The following is a 15,687-nucleotide window of genomic DNA, read 5'->3' as shown; positions in this document are numbered from 1 at the left end:
CTCGTAGCCCCGCCCCCTCTTTCACCTCTCATGAGGAGCAAATGACTGTATAGTCATGGCGTTTCTAAAAAACACTGCTGCAAATCCTCTGCTTGGGTGGTCTGTGGGTTTTATTCATGTTGCACATTTTGTTTACTAACATAAATATCTCGGGCAGCACAGTGACGTGGTGGTTAGCACTGATGCCTCATAGCAAGAAGGTTCGAATCCAGGCCAACTGGGGCCTTTCTGTGTGGAGTTTGCATGTTCTCCCTGTGTCTGCGTGGGTTCTCTCCGGGTACTCCGGCTTCCTCCCACTGTCCAGAGACATGCTCATTAGGAAATTTCCCATACGTGGGATTAATAAACATGTCTTATGTCTTAGGTTAATTGATGATTCTAAATTGGCCGTAGGTGTGCATGTGAGTGTGAATGGGTTGTCTGTCTCTCTCTGTTAGCCCTGCAATGGACTGGCGACTTGTCCAAGCGGTTACAAAAAATTAAAGAGTGAATGAGCATCAATATCTATTTTAGATATGCTATATTTTCTGTTTTGCTGTTTCTTACAATTTATGTCATAATATTTGAACCATATGGTGAAGAACTTCACTCTCAAAGGTGTTTTGACTGGTATACAACAAAGTACTGCAGACTCACCTGAAGAACACTATAGTGTACTTAATAGTTTTCAGGTGAGTTTTCAGGTGAATGCATTCATTTTCACTATAGTGAAAATGAATGCATTCTAATGTAACTAGCTGGCACTAAATCCCCCTTCATGACTGTTATAATGTTCAGTTTATGTTGCTGAAACGGTGTAATGAAGGTGCTAATTCAGCTGTATGCGTCATTTTGGATGCTGTATTTTGTGGTGCTGTGGTACTTTGTAAAGGATCAAACATGGAGGACAGTCCTGTCTCAGGATCTCCAGCTCTGGTACCACCTGCCTCATTCCCTCTTGGTCTACAGTCAATGTCCCTCCAACCCTTATGCCCCCCCTTTCATATCGTGTGACCTTTGCACCTAATCATCAAATTTAAACAGGTAGTTAAAGTCAAGAACAGGGAAGATACAGACCAAAAGCATTTTTAGAGTTAGACTATTAAACATTTTTAGTCTAGATTTGTATGTACAAGGTTGTAAACAAGTGTATTTCTACTGTAAAGTTGGGCATTTCAACATGGAGGTCTACGGGAGTTGACCACTGACTGTACACTCCCCTTTGAAGCCGGCCGCCAACAGTTTTTGCATTGGCACTGGCTGAGGCGCATAGTCCCGCCTCTTGTGGGTGGTGCACCACAATCGAGGAAGACTATTGGTCAATAGATTCCGATACTGAGCTGTGATTGGCTGTTAGACTTCAGAGTTTGTCAATAGCAACGCCCTCCTATGTCGTCAAATCCCTCGCCGAGACTACGCTCTACGTCAGACGTTATTCTTGAAAGTTAATACGCTTGTTTTTAGCGGTAGTGTGGTAGTGCGTGATTGGTGAGCGCACCCTACGTTATTATCTTCAGCTCTGGGCGCCTAAACAGAAAACTTCATCTTTTGAAAGTAGTCAGCACCTGGACACCACGCTCCTCTTCTCTCCAGGCTGTGAGCACACAGGGGACGTCTTCACCGTAGAACACTTTCGGACTGAAAGATGTCAGCTCAAATCATAAGCGGAAAAGAGGTTTCAGCGTAAGTGTCAGATTTTGCTTAACACGTTTCTGGATGCACAGATAGCCAAAAAATGTGTAACTAGCGTGACGAAACGTGTCTAGCTAACTTGTGCAGCTAGCTGGCTGAGTTACAGTAACATAACAGCAACATGTAATCAGTCTCATTTAACTTTAGTGCACTTTATCAACCATATGCTCACTTTAAATCAAACTGTTATATCTAAAGAGAATAAAATTTGTTAGCATTCAATCATTGCTGACATCATGTGGTGATTTCATGACATTATTTTTGAATTTCTTGTGCATGCTTACTAATTGCATAACCAGGGGACAAATCACGGTGGTCTCTATATGCAGTGGATGTTTACTTCTTGATTGACAGTGTAAATACATTGACACTAAATGCATACTGTCAAATATACACTTTAATGGTGATTAGTTAGCTTTGGTCTTTGTCTGCTTTGCAATGAATGGTTCCAATCGTGCAGTGTTATGTAAGAAGCTGTGGTGGATGTGATCTTTGTCCTGTTGGTCCAGTGACCTCAAATGGAGAACACAAATCCCATTCACGAAACGCATAAACTAACTTTAGAATCCTGACTGTGTCACGATTTAGATTTTGCAGCACAACTTGCAAGCTCTGACATAGTCCTTGTGTGATGAGAGACAAAATCAGCAGTGACATGCAGGACATTTATCTCCATGTGCTGGTCACAAGACATGGCAGCCTGCAGCCTGTTAACTGCCCCTCACAGGACTCATTAGTCAGATTATTTCATTCAACACAAAAGGGCTGAAGATGTGCTGGCCCTATAGTAGAAGGAGCTGCAGCCGCTTATCTGTTTAAACAGACAGTTGATGAGTGGTCAGTTGTTGTGATCCAGTATGTTATGATTGCTTTTATGATTTTATGGTTTTAAGTATGAAAATTCCCCATCACTCTCACTCTCCTGGAGGAGAAAATAAAAACCGACATATGTTTCACTAATTTGTTTTATATATTATACTATTATTTGCATTACAAAGTTTTAAATACATTTGTGTCGTTGTTTTTGTTTACCTGTTGCACCTTTAAAAAGGACAAGACATTGTGTCTCTGGGCCCGACGGTATACATGGGTCCTGTTGGTGAAGATTATTCACTGATTGGACCGTTTCCAAACTCATTATGGATATTTGAATAAACAACCCTTTCGAGCGTAAACAACAAACTTTCCACTTGAACGTTTTAATTGGTGTCTCTGCATTGCGTCCTTGTGCATTTCATCAGTCGTGATGATGTGTCTGGGTTTGTTGAACTGTTGAACACAACCATCCCCCTCTGTTGAGCTTTTTGATTGAATTTGTTCTCATTTTCATCCACCGTGGAAGATCAGTCAAGCCTTTCAGTAGCTGATTGTGTCACTAATAACAAATGCAATGCAATCAGGGTTTAGATATTAACTGCTGTGAGATAAAGGCCAATAAAATTGGTACCACTGGTGTCTGACTTGTTTTTGATTGGCTCTGTTAACTTGACCTACTCTTAGTCTCAGTTGTGTTATCTTGTTACTCTGCACCAAGTGTTGACAGTGACCAAAGATTAGACCATTCCTCTGTAGTGACCTTTGACCCGCCAGATGGCATGTATTTGGCTGCGAAATCTGTAATAATTTCAGAAAAACACAATGGTTTGGCCCATAGGGTACTAAACTACCTTATTGTTATGCTGCATGAATAGATGTTGCGTTGTTTTCTCAGGCAGGTGAGGGAGCGTCTGAAGAAGGATGTGGAGCAGATGAAACTCCAGGATTCCAACTTCAGACCTGGTCTGGTGGTTTTACAAGTAAGTTCAAGATTACATTTCTGCATAGGTGAGAGAAAAACTTTATTTTTTATTTATTTTTGGCTAACTTTGACCATAGACTGTATATGTCTGTGACAAGCGCTTTCTCATGGACACAGTTGGGTTATTATTATGCCCATGACCTTGTGTCTCTGGGTGCAACAGCATGGATACAAAGTGTGCGAATGTTTAAAGCTCTGTGTGTACAGTAGAGGGCCTCTTCTTTCAAACAGGCACACACAGTGATAGTATGTGTCCTTGTAGGTTGGAGACCGCGATGATTCAAATCTGTACATCAGCATGAAGCTTAAAGCAGCAGCAGAGGTAAGTAATATAATTTTTTTTAATGTTGGAAGTATTTACATATAGTATATATGGCAAACTTCTATGTAACATTGTTGTGACACTTTTTCCTGCGTTTGCAGATTGGAATAAATGCAACACATATGAGACTTCCGAAGACTGCAACCGAGGAGGAGGTGAGAATGGACAAGAAGCGTTATTGCAGCCTGGTGTTTTATTCCTCTCTATACTCTAGACATAACATAGCTGATAGATGATTCTCAATAGACATGAGTAAAGTTAAACATGTGCAGAAATAGTATTCGAAGACATCAGGCAAGAGGAAAGCTGTCCAGCATCATCATCAGTCTTACATCGAGAACATGCGTTCTCAGGCGTGTAGTTAGAGCGGAGATTGTTTCTCAAATCATGCTGAAAGGCGTTTTTGACTTTAAAACAAATGCTTACAATGTGGATAAAGCCTGATAGCAGCAGACGGTGTGAAGCTATCTGTCTGTCCGTAGATTCTTCACAGTATCACTGAGGTGAACGAGAACTCGTCCATTCATGGCCTCATCGTCCAGCTGCCTTTGGACTCGGTCCACAAGATCGACACAGAGAAGGTCACCAACGCCGTGGCTCCAGAAAAAGATGTAGACGGGTAAGAACATTTTGAACTAACCTTTTGGCTTAATATTTCCTTACGTTTGTAATTGATTAAAAGAAGAATTTCACATGGATACTTTCAGATGATGGCCATATTTAGCTTACTGTGATCATTGTATGCTGGTTTGTTTTACAGACTGACCAGCATAAATGCAGGGAAGCTGTCTCGTGGGGACCTGGGCGACTGCTTCATCCCCTGCACACCAAACGGCTGCATGGAGCTGATCAGACAGACCGGTAACCAGTACAGTTAATAAAGCTATGCCACAAAGTCAAATTTAAGTTGTTAAAATATACAAAATACCAGCAAAAGAATCAGGTGTGTCCATAATGAACTGAGAGACAAGGTTGCTTCTCTACAGGTGTGTCTGTAGCGGGGAAGAGAGCGGTAGTGATTGGTCGCAGTAAGATTGTTGGCGCGCCGATGCATGATCTGCTGCTGTGGAACCATGCCACCGTCACCACCTGCCACTCTAAAACTGCTGACCTTCCTGGAGAGGTAAAACAATCTCAGATATGGTGATCCTCATAATTCCCATTAGATATTAAATGCGTATTATTTAATGCCATGCGGGAAAAGGCACCAATAATGCACCAAAAAAACGATTTCTGGTTCTGGGTTCGATTCTATCTGTGGCCTTTCTGTGTGGAGTTTGCATGTTCTCCCTGTGCCTGCGTGGGTTCTCTCCGGGTACTACGGCCAATTTAGAATCAATCAGTCAATCTTCTAAATTAGGTGTGCATGTAGGTGTGCATGTGAGTACGATAGACTGGCAAACGGTCCAGGGTGTACCCTGACTCTTGCCCAGTGACAGCTGGGATAGGCTCCAGTCCCTCCGCGACCCTCCAATCACAACATGATTGCCACTGTTATCGTAGCATTCTGATTCTTACTTGAAAGGAGTGCTTACTGATGATATAGTAGGAATTAAAGGTCTCTGCCACCATCATGTGGCATAATGTCTTGTCATACTTGTGTAAATATTACAATGCATTCATGAAACATTCACTAATTTCCATCCAGGTGGGTAAAGCAGACATCCTGGTGGTGGGTATCGGAAAAGCGGAGATGGTGAAAGGAGAGTGGATCAAGAAGGGAGCAGTAGTCATCGACTGTGGCATAAACTACATTCCAGGTATCACTACAATCATGGCGCTCCAGAGTTTGTTTTAAATGAATCAGTAGAAAGCAGAGGTAGGTGTTTGGTATTTAACGTCAAAGATTCTGTCTTTCAGATGAGACTAGACCCAGCGGAAAGCGAGTGGTGGGTGATGTCCATTACGCCTCAGCCAAGGAGCAGGCTGGCTTCATCACCCCTGTTCCTGGTGGTGTGGGACCCATGACTGTGGCCATGCTGATGGGGGTAAGGTCCATCTGTACAGCTGAGCTCCATTTAACTGAGATTCCTGGAAAGTTCCTGGTGCTGTTATAGTATTCGTCAGACCAGGCTTATTGATTGTCACTTGATTCGTACATACAGTAGTCCCTCGCTATAACGCGGTTCACCTTTCGCGGCCTCGCAGTTTCGCGGATTTTTTTAGTGCAATTGTGCATGCTTTTTTTTTTGCTTTTTTTTTTAACAGCGCATTGTTTTCTACGTCCTGATTGGCTAAGGGAGAGCCCGTGTGTCGTCTTTTGCGTCCTGATTGGCTAAGGGACTGTAGACCATTGTCAATCAGTCTCCTCCGTACGGTGTCTCTTGTACAGTATAGAATGCATTCAGCTTGCCAAATTTACATATACAGAATCTTTGATCACTGGCAGTGTGACTGAAGTGCGGTATGTTTGCAAGTTATTGAGAAAAGTGTATAAAGTGTGTAGTGAGGGGTTTTGCAACCTTAAAACATTTATAATCATTGTAAAAAATAAAGCTGACTACTTTGCGGATTTCGCCTAACGCGGGTTATTTTTAGAACGTAACTCCCGCGATAAACGAGGGACTACTGTATTTAATACAGGATTAAATCTTCTGTTTGCTGTTAAATTATCTTGGATTTTCTTCTGCTACCACTTATTAAGTTAAATTGACAGTGTTTATCTGCCTGTCTAGAACACAGTGCTTAGTGCAAAGCGTTTCCTGGAGAAACATCAACCAGGGAAATGGGACATTTCTTACACCAAACTCAACCTTCAGAAACCCGTTCCAAGGTTTGTGTCGTAATCTTCTCCTTCATCTCAGTCATGTGCTTCATCAACTTGTCACCGAAGGATTTGTTAAATTAAATAAACCACGTGGCACAAATCATTTGCCTAATATTATAAATTCTTTTACAGAGATGAAGAAGTATAATTTTTATGTGTGCATGTTTTCTTTTTAACAGTGACATAGTGATTTCTCGCTCCTGCGTGCCCAAGCCCATCGACCATCTAGCCAAGGAGGTGGGCCTGCTCTCCGATGAGGTGGAGCTCTATGGCAAGACTAAGGCCAAGGTCCAATTAAACATTATCAAACGCCTTCAGTCTCAGCCTGACGGCAAATATGTGGTGGTCACTGGGTATGTTGTCAGCATGTGTCTTTTGAACTGAATTGCACAGCTGGTTTTTCCACAACTTATAATATGTTTTGTGAGATTGTGCATTGATTATTTTTTATTTTTTTCTGTCTGCAGTATTACGCCCACTCCTCTGGGTGAGGGTAAGAGCACCACCACCATCGGCCTGGTCCAGGCCCTTGGCGCCCACATGAAGCTCAATGTGTTTGCTTGCGTTCGACAGCCTTCTCAGGGACCCACATTTGGCATTAAAGGTTTGGAAGAATACGCCTTAGTGAGAGGTAGCATGTGTCACAGTACTGGTACTGGTATACATAGCTGTAGTTCTGTTTTATGTCAACAGGTGGTGCTGCAGGTGGTGGATATTCTCAAGTCATTCCAATGGAAGAGGTACTGTGTTGCTGATACCTTAGGAACTCTTTATATAATAATACAAAGCACTTAATGAGCCTTTTTAAATTGTTTTTAGTTTAACCTTCATCTCACCGGAGACATTCACGCCATCACAGCTGCCAACAACTTGGTGGCTGCTGCCATCGATGCCCGCATGTTCCATGAGTCCACACAGTCTGATAAGGTAGGTTCTCCCTGCTGTCACTGCTTAAAAAAAAACAAAAAAAAACACATTGTCTGCAAACTAATGGATGTGTTGTGACTGTGTGCACTGTTAGGCTCTGTTTAACCGCTTGGTCCCTCTCAGCGGAGGACAGAGGACGTTTTCCCCCATCCAGATCAACAGACTTAAAGTAAGCAATCACATTACGGATTAAAGTATTGACTAAATATACTGCATGTGACCTTTCTGTCACTGAAGTTTTCTTTATTTGTTTAGAAACTGGGCATAGAGAAGACCGATCCTTCTACTCTCACTGATGAAGAGATCACCCGCTTCGCCCGCTTGGACATTGAACCCACCTCTGTGACCTGGCATCGAGGTATAAACCTCAGAGAGGCTTGTGTTCCACTCTGACTTTGTGCTCATGTGAGTGTATTAAATCAAACCTCGTGTGCACATGTTCATTTGTGTTTTATCTAAGTGTTGGATACCAATGATCGATTCCTGAGGAAGATCACTATTGGCCAGTCGCCAACTGAAAAAGGATACACAAGAGAGGTAAGAAGATTTTAGTATTATTCAGTAAGGGACTGATAGAAAAATACTACTGATCGTATTATTGATTGTGTTCTATGCTCACCTTACCTTCAACTTTAGACTAGTTACACATAGAGTTGTATAACAGTGACACAACAATGACCTGTGCATCATCCTTTATGTAACATCTCTATGGTTGGATTTACAATGTATTCTCATTGTTCTTCTGCCTTCACAAGATCATTGCACTGAGGATGTTGTGAGCAACAAGTGATAAGGGACTGATAGTACTCACATTGCCATGGAAACCACATACCAAGATTATGTGTATAAAAGCTGTATGTGTAGCGGAGAGAGCCAGAGGAGCTTCTCTCCAGAGAGAACCTGTAATTAGACTCTCTGTTAATCGCTGATTAAAGAAACCTTTTTGACTTTTGACCTGAGTCTCTCCAAGTTCTTTTTCCATAATCTTTGGTGCATCGAGCCGCATAGTAACCAGCGACCTAAGGACCAAAATCATGGAAAAAGAACTTTGAGAGAACCTATTTAAAAGTCAAAAAGTTTTCTTTAATCAGCGATTAACAGAGACTCTAATCACAGGTTCTGTGAATCGCTGATTAAAGAAACCTTTTTGACTTTTGACCAGTCTCTCGAAGTTCTTTTTCCATCATGGACACTGTGTAATTTTGATATTCCGTTGGGGTGTACAGTAGTACCAAATGTTACACATACTGAATTTACGCCTTGTATATAAACTAAAGAAAGACAGAGGGCCTGGGAGTTCCTCAGCCCTTACTGTACCGTTGATGATCATTTGTTCTTCAGGCCCAGTTTGACATCACTGTCGCCAGTGAAATCATGGCAGTGCTTGCACTCACCAGCAGCCTGGAGGACATGCGACTGCGTCTGGCCAAGATGGTCGTAGCCACCAGCCGCAGTGGACAGCCCATCACCACCGAAGACCTGGTCAGTGCTCTGGAGTCTCCCTCATGACATATAGGGCCTTCTATATAAGTACTGTCAAAACAAGGCTCCTATAAAGTGATGTTTTACTCTGCAGGGTGTGAGTGGTGCTCTGGCTGTGCTAATGAAAGATGCCATCAAGCCAAACCTGATGCAGACTTTGGAGGTGGGTGAAACACGGTGGACACACTCACGGCTTCAATCCTTATACAGTGAGAACACACCATGTGTGGGCAGCTGTGGCTCAGTAGTTAGAGTGGGTTGTCCTTGAGCAAGAGGGTTAGCGGTTTGATCCCTGCCACATGCTGAAGTGTGCTTATGCAAGATACTGAACCCCAGTGTGGTTAATGTGTGCATGCTTGTGTGAAAAAATGGGTGACTGTGACACTGTGGCTGTAAAGTGCTTTGAGTACCAACCATAGACTGTATAAATAAGAGGTACAGATGGTGCCATCTTGCGAGTCTGTGCAGTACGGTGTGAGAGTAGAGCCACATGAAGAGGCGATATCGATGGCCCGCCCACACTAAACTCACTAGGGTTTTTGTTTAATTAATATGCTCTATCTCCAACACTTACAAAGAAATGTTGGATTATACACTGTACTTTATTTATTTATTTATTTTTTCCTACTATCACGGTATCGAACCCCATCATGGAGCTGTTGGAATGGCAACTGGTGGTCATCATGATGTCACATCCTGTTTCTACAGCATCAAATAACTAAAACTAGATTTATCCGAAAAATTGACTCTTGAACATACATCAGCATTATATTAACTACTTAAAATAACAGAAACTATCCTTGAAAATGAAATTATTTGACTTGTGCTTTAGGGTTTTAGTTTGGCCCAAGTCCCATCCACTGGTGGAGCTTATGACCTATACTGCAGCGAGCCACCAGGGGGAGCTCCACACGCTGTAGCTTCACCTTTGAGGAGCTGTCCCGTCATTCATCTTTAATATACAGATTATGGTACCAATACGTAGAAAAGCGCTATATAAATACATGATCATTTACTATTTAACCGCTTATGGAACATGTTTGTTGTTTCTTTTGTTTTATTGAATCCTTTATGACTCAAACTTAACTTCTACTTAACGTCTGAATCTGTAGGGAACCCCTGTGTTTGTCCATGCCGGCCCCTTTGCCAACATCGCCCATGGAAACTCCTCCATCCTGGCTGATAAAATTGCTTTGAAGCTGGTTGGACCAGACGGCTTTGTAGGTCAGTCAACTAATGGACTGCTGTACATTATCGCCTTATCGCCTTATATTATATGAGCTGGTTGTACAAGTGATTGAGAAGATGTTATGTCAGTGAATGATATTACCCAGAATTCCTTTTAGTCGTTTGCTTTTCCCTCTGTCTCAACCTGTGTGGATTGTGTCCAACAGTGACAGAAGCTGGTTTCGGTGCGGACATTGGCATGGAGAAGTTCTTCAATATCAAGTGCCGCTACTCAGGCCTGAGGCCCCATGTGGTCGTGTTGGTGGCTACAGTCCGAGCCCTGAAGATGCACGGGGGAGGACCAACAGTGAGTTATTCTTTGGCAGTTTCCCTCAGCAAGTTAAATTCTTAACTTGTTTTATTTTGGGGGAAAATCATAGACCTAAGGTTATTTTTTTTTACAGTTTATTCTAGAAGTGCATGTTCCACAAAACCTGTTTTCTTAAAGTGTTCATGACATACACTGGGATAAATGTAGTTTAACATAACTGTCACATTTCAATTTCAGATTTCACACAATAATGTTTAAACGGAGCCTCTTGTTAATCATGAAGCATGAACAGTTGAGGAAAAGCAACTATAATAGCCACTGTTGATTAAGATTCGGGCTGTAATTATTATTCGATTAACCAATATTTCTTTCGTTCAGGTTACTGCTGGGATGCCGCTGCCTAAGGAATATGTGGAGGAGGTAATGCAAGACTGCAGCCTGTCAAAATGTGCTCTTCACTTTAAATGATAATACTGTGTGTGTGATTTGTAGATTAGTGTCGAGTGTATTTATTAGTTTCTACGGAGCATATGAGCCACGAATCATCACTTGAATGATTGCACAAGGAAGAAGCATTTCTTGTTCGGAAGCTCTGCCTGTGTTTAGCTTTTTTAAATGAACATGTGTGGTGTGTACCTGCATGTAGAACCTCGAGCTGCTGAAGAACGGCTGCAGCAACATGAGGAAGCAGATAGAAAATGCAAAGCACTTTGGCGTGCCTGTGGTGGTTGCTGTCAACGGTTTTAAGTAAGTGAAGCTTAGATGATTTAAAAAACAAACAAAAAAAAAATACAAAGTTACAAACTAATTACACACTAATCAATATTTCGTCTATTGCAGGACGGACACTGAGGCTGAGCTGGATTTGGTCTGCAGCATGGCTAAAGCTGCCGGAGCTTTCGATGCTGTGCGATGCTCCCACTGGGCTGAGGGCGGAGCTGGTGCTGTGGCCCTTGGTCAGGCTGTCCAGAGGGCCAGTGGGGCCCCCAGTGACTTCAAATTCCTCTATGATTTAGAGGTGTGTGCTCTTGATTGTTGCACTCATTCACACTTGTGTTTCTTGACATCCTACACTCTCCTCAAAGAAGATGTACTCTTCTCTTCTAGCTTCCTGTCGCTGACAAGATTCGAATCATCGCTCAGAAGATCTACGGCGCGGACGACATTGAGCTTCTCCCCGAGGCCCAACGCAAGGTGGAGCTCTACACCAAACAGGTCAGCATCCCTCACAGTTGGAGCTTCCCGTATTGTCAGACCTGTTCGTTGGCTCCTGCTGTCAGCGGAGGTCATTATAGTCAGAGAATTCTTGAATAGATCTTTTCTTTCCTCTCCCCTCAGGGTTTCGGCAGACTTCCAATTTGCATGGCAAAGACCCACCTGTCGTTGTCTCATGAGGCGGACAAGAAGGGTGTGCCCACTGGGTTCATTCTGCCAATCAGAGACATCCGGGCGAGCGTGGGCGCTGGCTTCTTGTTCCCACTGGTTGGCACGGTAAGCTCTCTTATACAGTAAACAAGCTGTGCCTTACCTTTCCACATTTTTGCCGCAAATGCACACCTGCAAGACACTAGGGTGGGACTCCTCACAGCTCTGCATTTACGTGCTGCCAAACTGCATAACGATGTAAACAGCTTTACTTTCATTCTCATACGTCTGTTTTTGTTATGCAGCAGTATCCTACTGAGGACTCATTAAAAAAACGAGCAGGGACTCGTACTACTCAACTGACTTTACTTTCAAATAACAAACACACAGTCAGCTTCATTCCAGACCCACACTGCTGTAATAAATGCAACCAGTGTGCATACTATGTCCTCAAGGCTGAATCTATTCATTTTTAAACTCAATCCAGTAATTATAATTAATTATATGTATGCATATATTATTTTAAGCTATAAATACTTTTTTAAAAATAGTTATTATTTCTTAGGTTTCAAGAGGACCTGGGAATAAGTGTTGATTTGAAAAAATAAGAAAGATTACTTTTTGCTCCAAACGTTCTCTCTGAGTGATGATTTCACGTTTCATTACAGCTATTGTAATCACAGCACAGCCGTTGTTTTTACATGTTTTCACCTTGGACATAGTTTGGAGGATAACGCTGGTTATAACATGTTTCCGAAAACCTGTAGCTGGAAACGGCTTTACTGGGAATCCAGCCGCATTCAAATAAAGTATGTGAGAGACAGACAATAGGGGAGAAAGAAACAGGTCTAAAGGGCTGAGTTGGTTTCAAATAGATAGATAAACTGGTTGGTCAGATAGATAGATAGGTTGCGGTCAGAGCTGAGGGTGGTGACTGTATAGTTGCTATTTCAAGGCACAATGTCTGAATACTGGGTGTGTGGACTGAGCCTTTTGATACTTTCACAGTATTCATGGTGCACCTTCTTTAAAGGCATGGAAATTTCTAGCCTGGCCTGGTTAGACTCAATTCTTATCAGAACATGAGTCTGCTAACGCGACGCTTGGATTTCATTATGGGGCGTGTTTCAACTGACGCAGAGGAAAAACAAAACAAAACAGTTCTGCATAAAGGCATAAAACTGGATAGTCCTAAAACTAAACATTAAACCGATTAAATTCCATGACGCTAAGATGAAGTGTATAACTACGTTGCTGTTAATCTTCTGTCTATCACCATATAAACACCCCCAAAAGATCTTCGTCGGAGCATAATCAGTCAAAAATTCCTAGGTGGGGGAAGCAGGTCTGACTTTCAGGCTATGTAGTTTCTCCAGTATGAGATTTTTAAATGTACCAATAACGAAATGATTATCTTTGTCAACGCCTGGAAATCATTGCCAGACTAAACACTGAATGCCCATCATAAAAGCTGCTTTCTCTTTTTTTTCTGCTTAGATGCCCACAATCCCAGGTCTGCCCACCCGGCCCTGTTTCTATGACATCGATCTGGACCCTGAGACTGAGCAGGTCAACGGGCTCTTCTAAAAACAAAAGTTTTATGCACTGTTCAGTGGTAACAAAGATACATAGGCATTCCCCCCCGACCACTGTCTCTATCTAATTTCTGTTCCTTTTTGGATAAATGTATGATTACAAATTAAGTCTTTACATGAATTATGTTTTTGTATAATTTTTGAGTAATCTAGTCTAATTGCCTGTGGATACTGGATTCTGTTTTACCTGTCAGTTTTTTTGAATATGAATATTTGAATATGTCTAACACTGTCGTAACATTATTGGAGAAATCGCCATTTCTGTTAGAAAAGATCGAATAAAGTTTGTCCTCTTAACGAAAAATCGCATATCACATCTTTGTGTTGACACGCTCCCTTTTCATCAAACCCCATGATGCTTTTATTGTCATTGCATGTCGACATACAACGAAATTACGTAAAAAATTACCTGTTCTTAGAATAAAAATGCAGAAAAGAAATTCCAATTTCTATCACTTCTGTCGCTCAGTTTTGGTTAGATGTCGGATCCATTATGTTTTTGGGTTCGTCCCAGTTTTGTGAACGCGATATCTCTAGAACACCCGAGGAGAATTACTTCAAATTTTGGTAAATATATTCACTTGAGGATGAACTGAAGAACTTGGTGGTCAAAGGTAATTGTGACTTCACTTGTTTTTGGCCATTAACCCAAGAATACATATGTTAATTATGACAACATTTTATAAAAATGTGAAACGGTGATAATTTGCTGGCCTTTCATACCCCAAAGTCAAAATCATAGTGACATCAGAAAAAAAAAAAAAACCTCTTCACATATGAAGCCAGAAAGACAACTATAAGACAATAATTACAGCTAGATAGTTTGGTGACATTTATTACATGTTTCTAATTTTTAAATGTTAGCCTGTTATTATTTTTTTTTTATTAGGGGTCCATGTCCCTATTGTTTTTCTTCTGATTTTTCTTCTTATATTTCTTGGCCTTAATGTTCTTACCTAAAAGCGTCTGCCCAGGACAAACTGCAAGGGCGAAAGGCATCAAACCTGGTAACCTGGTAAACATGGTAGAAGTCCTAGCTTTTCACTTTGCCAAGGTGTCAATACACATGCCTACAGCTAGGTGGCGCTATAATAAGCCACTTTATGTTCTTGAGAACCGTGTGCCCTAGAAACAAAATTCTTTCTCCCTCTGATTCCTTATATAGCGCTGGTTCTAATGGACATTATTTTCTGCCATTTTGAAAAAATTGCACCTCAAAGCAAAATCAACTCCTCCTAGCCCGTTCATCCGATCTCACCAAACTTGGCATGTATCATTTATGGACAAAGATAATGAAAAGTTCTGAAAAGAACTTTAGCAGGGTTATTGATTACAAAGTTAATGGCTAATTAATCTTTATGGCACACAACAGTATAACTCCAAAGCTAATATTTTGTAAAGTATATACCCAAACTTAATCAAACTTCATATCATTGATAATATGATTCTGTACAAGCACCCCAACTTTTGTGACCCTTGGTCTCCAGGGGGCGCTACAAAAGCAACATTTCAATATCTGAAAAACTGCAATAGCTAACTTCATGAAATTTGGCATACACAATCTGTAAAACATTGTGTGGATGCACATCAAGTTGCATGACATTACGTCTACAGGGGGCGCTACACGTGACCCACAAATATTTCATATGACTTTAAGGCCTATGACTTTTGTATTCTATGAAGTATTCACCCAATCCTTATGAAACTTAGCAACCGTCATTATAATATGTTTGCGTACAATGCCTACAAGATAGGCCCCATTCTGGCCTGGTATTTGATCCCGGAACTTTCTTGCTGTGAGGCATCAGTGTTAACCACCATGCCACTGTACCACCCACCTTGTGAAAAAAAAATCCATTGTGAAATTTCAAATGAATACACAGTCTAAAATACATTTCAACATACAATCATGCTATATTTTGTGTGGCAATAAGATTGAGGCTCTAGCTATTCCTTTCCATAGTTATTGCATCACTTGCATTGCTATGGAAACGAGTGTGGCATGTTGCTGTAAGCACTCTGGTGACACTCAAGTGCAGAGGCACATTCAAGGATGTCTCACACACAGTGTTATGCTGTGGGACAAAAGAAGTCAACGTGACAGACGGGTAAGGAGAAACTTTGCATTTATAATGTTCAGCACGGTAAACAATGGAAATTTTTGTCATTTGTTTTGTCGCATCAGTTTCACTGAGGTAAAATCAGACCACAGTGCTTAGAAATGTAATCGTCATTGTGAACAACAGAGAGTGACTCACTGAT

At 41.5% G+C, this 15,687-nt stretch overlaps 1 protein-coding gene across 2 annotated transcripts; it reads left to right on the top strand.

The window, feature by feature from the left end:
- The first annotated feature begins 1,335 nt into the window (after positions 1 to 1,335).
- Positions 1,336 to 13,785, top strand: LOC311505033 (C-1-tetrahydrofolate synthase, cytoplasmic-like). Of its 2 annotated transcripts, XM_084568428.1 has the most exons (27): positions 1,336 to 1,662; positions 3,383 to 3,467; positions 3,732 to 3,791; positions 3,893 to 3,946; positions 4,274 to 4,410; positions 4,552 to 4,652; positions 4,778 to 4,914; positions 5,440 to 5,551; positions 5,652 to 5,779; positions 6,467 to 6,564; positions 6,738 to 6,911; positions 7,026 to 7,162; positions 7,252 to 7,298; positions 7,378 to 7,485; positions 7,580 to 7,654; positions 7,741 to 7,843; positions 7,946 to 8,022; positions 8,827 to 8,967; positions 9,062 to 9,130; positions 10,080 to 10,191; positions 10,362 to 10,501; positions 10,844 to 10,885; positions 11,112 to 11,212; positions 11,306 to 11,483; positions 11,573 to 11,680; positions 11,804 to 11,956; positions 13,328 to 13,784. In XM_084568428.1, exons 1-27 carry the CDS (start codon positions 1,625 to 1,627, stop codon positions 13,415 to 13,417), a joined length of 2,805 nt encoding a protein of 934 aa, XP_084424554.1. In that variant the 5' UTR covers positions 1,336 to 1,624; the 3' UTR covers positions 13,418 to 13,784. The 2 variants fall into 2 exon arrangements, with proteins under 2 accessions (XP_084424554.1, XP_084424555.1); XM_084568429.1 differs by lacking the exon at positions 9,062 to 9,130 and having other exon boundaries at positions 13,328 to 13,785.
- The last annotated feature ends 1,902 nt before the right edge of the window (positions 13,786 to 15,687 follow it).

The sequence above is a fragment of the Chelon labrosus genome (genome assembly GCF_963514085.1).
Source record: "Chelon labrosus genome assembly, chromosome: 20".
NCBI lineage: Eukaryota > Metazoa > Chordata > Actinopteri > Mugiliformes > Mugilidae > Chelon > Chelon labrosus.
The sequence above is the reverse complement of the archived record's forward strand: the minus strand, read 5'-3'. Positions and strand labels throughout refer to the sequence as shown.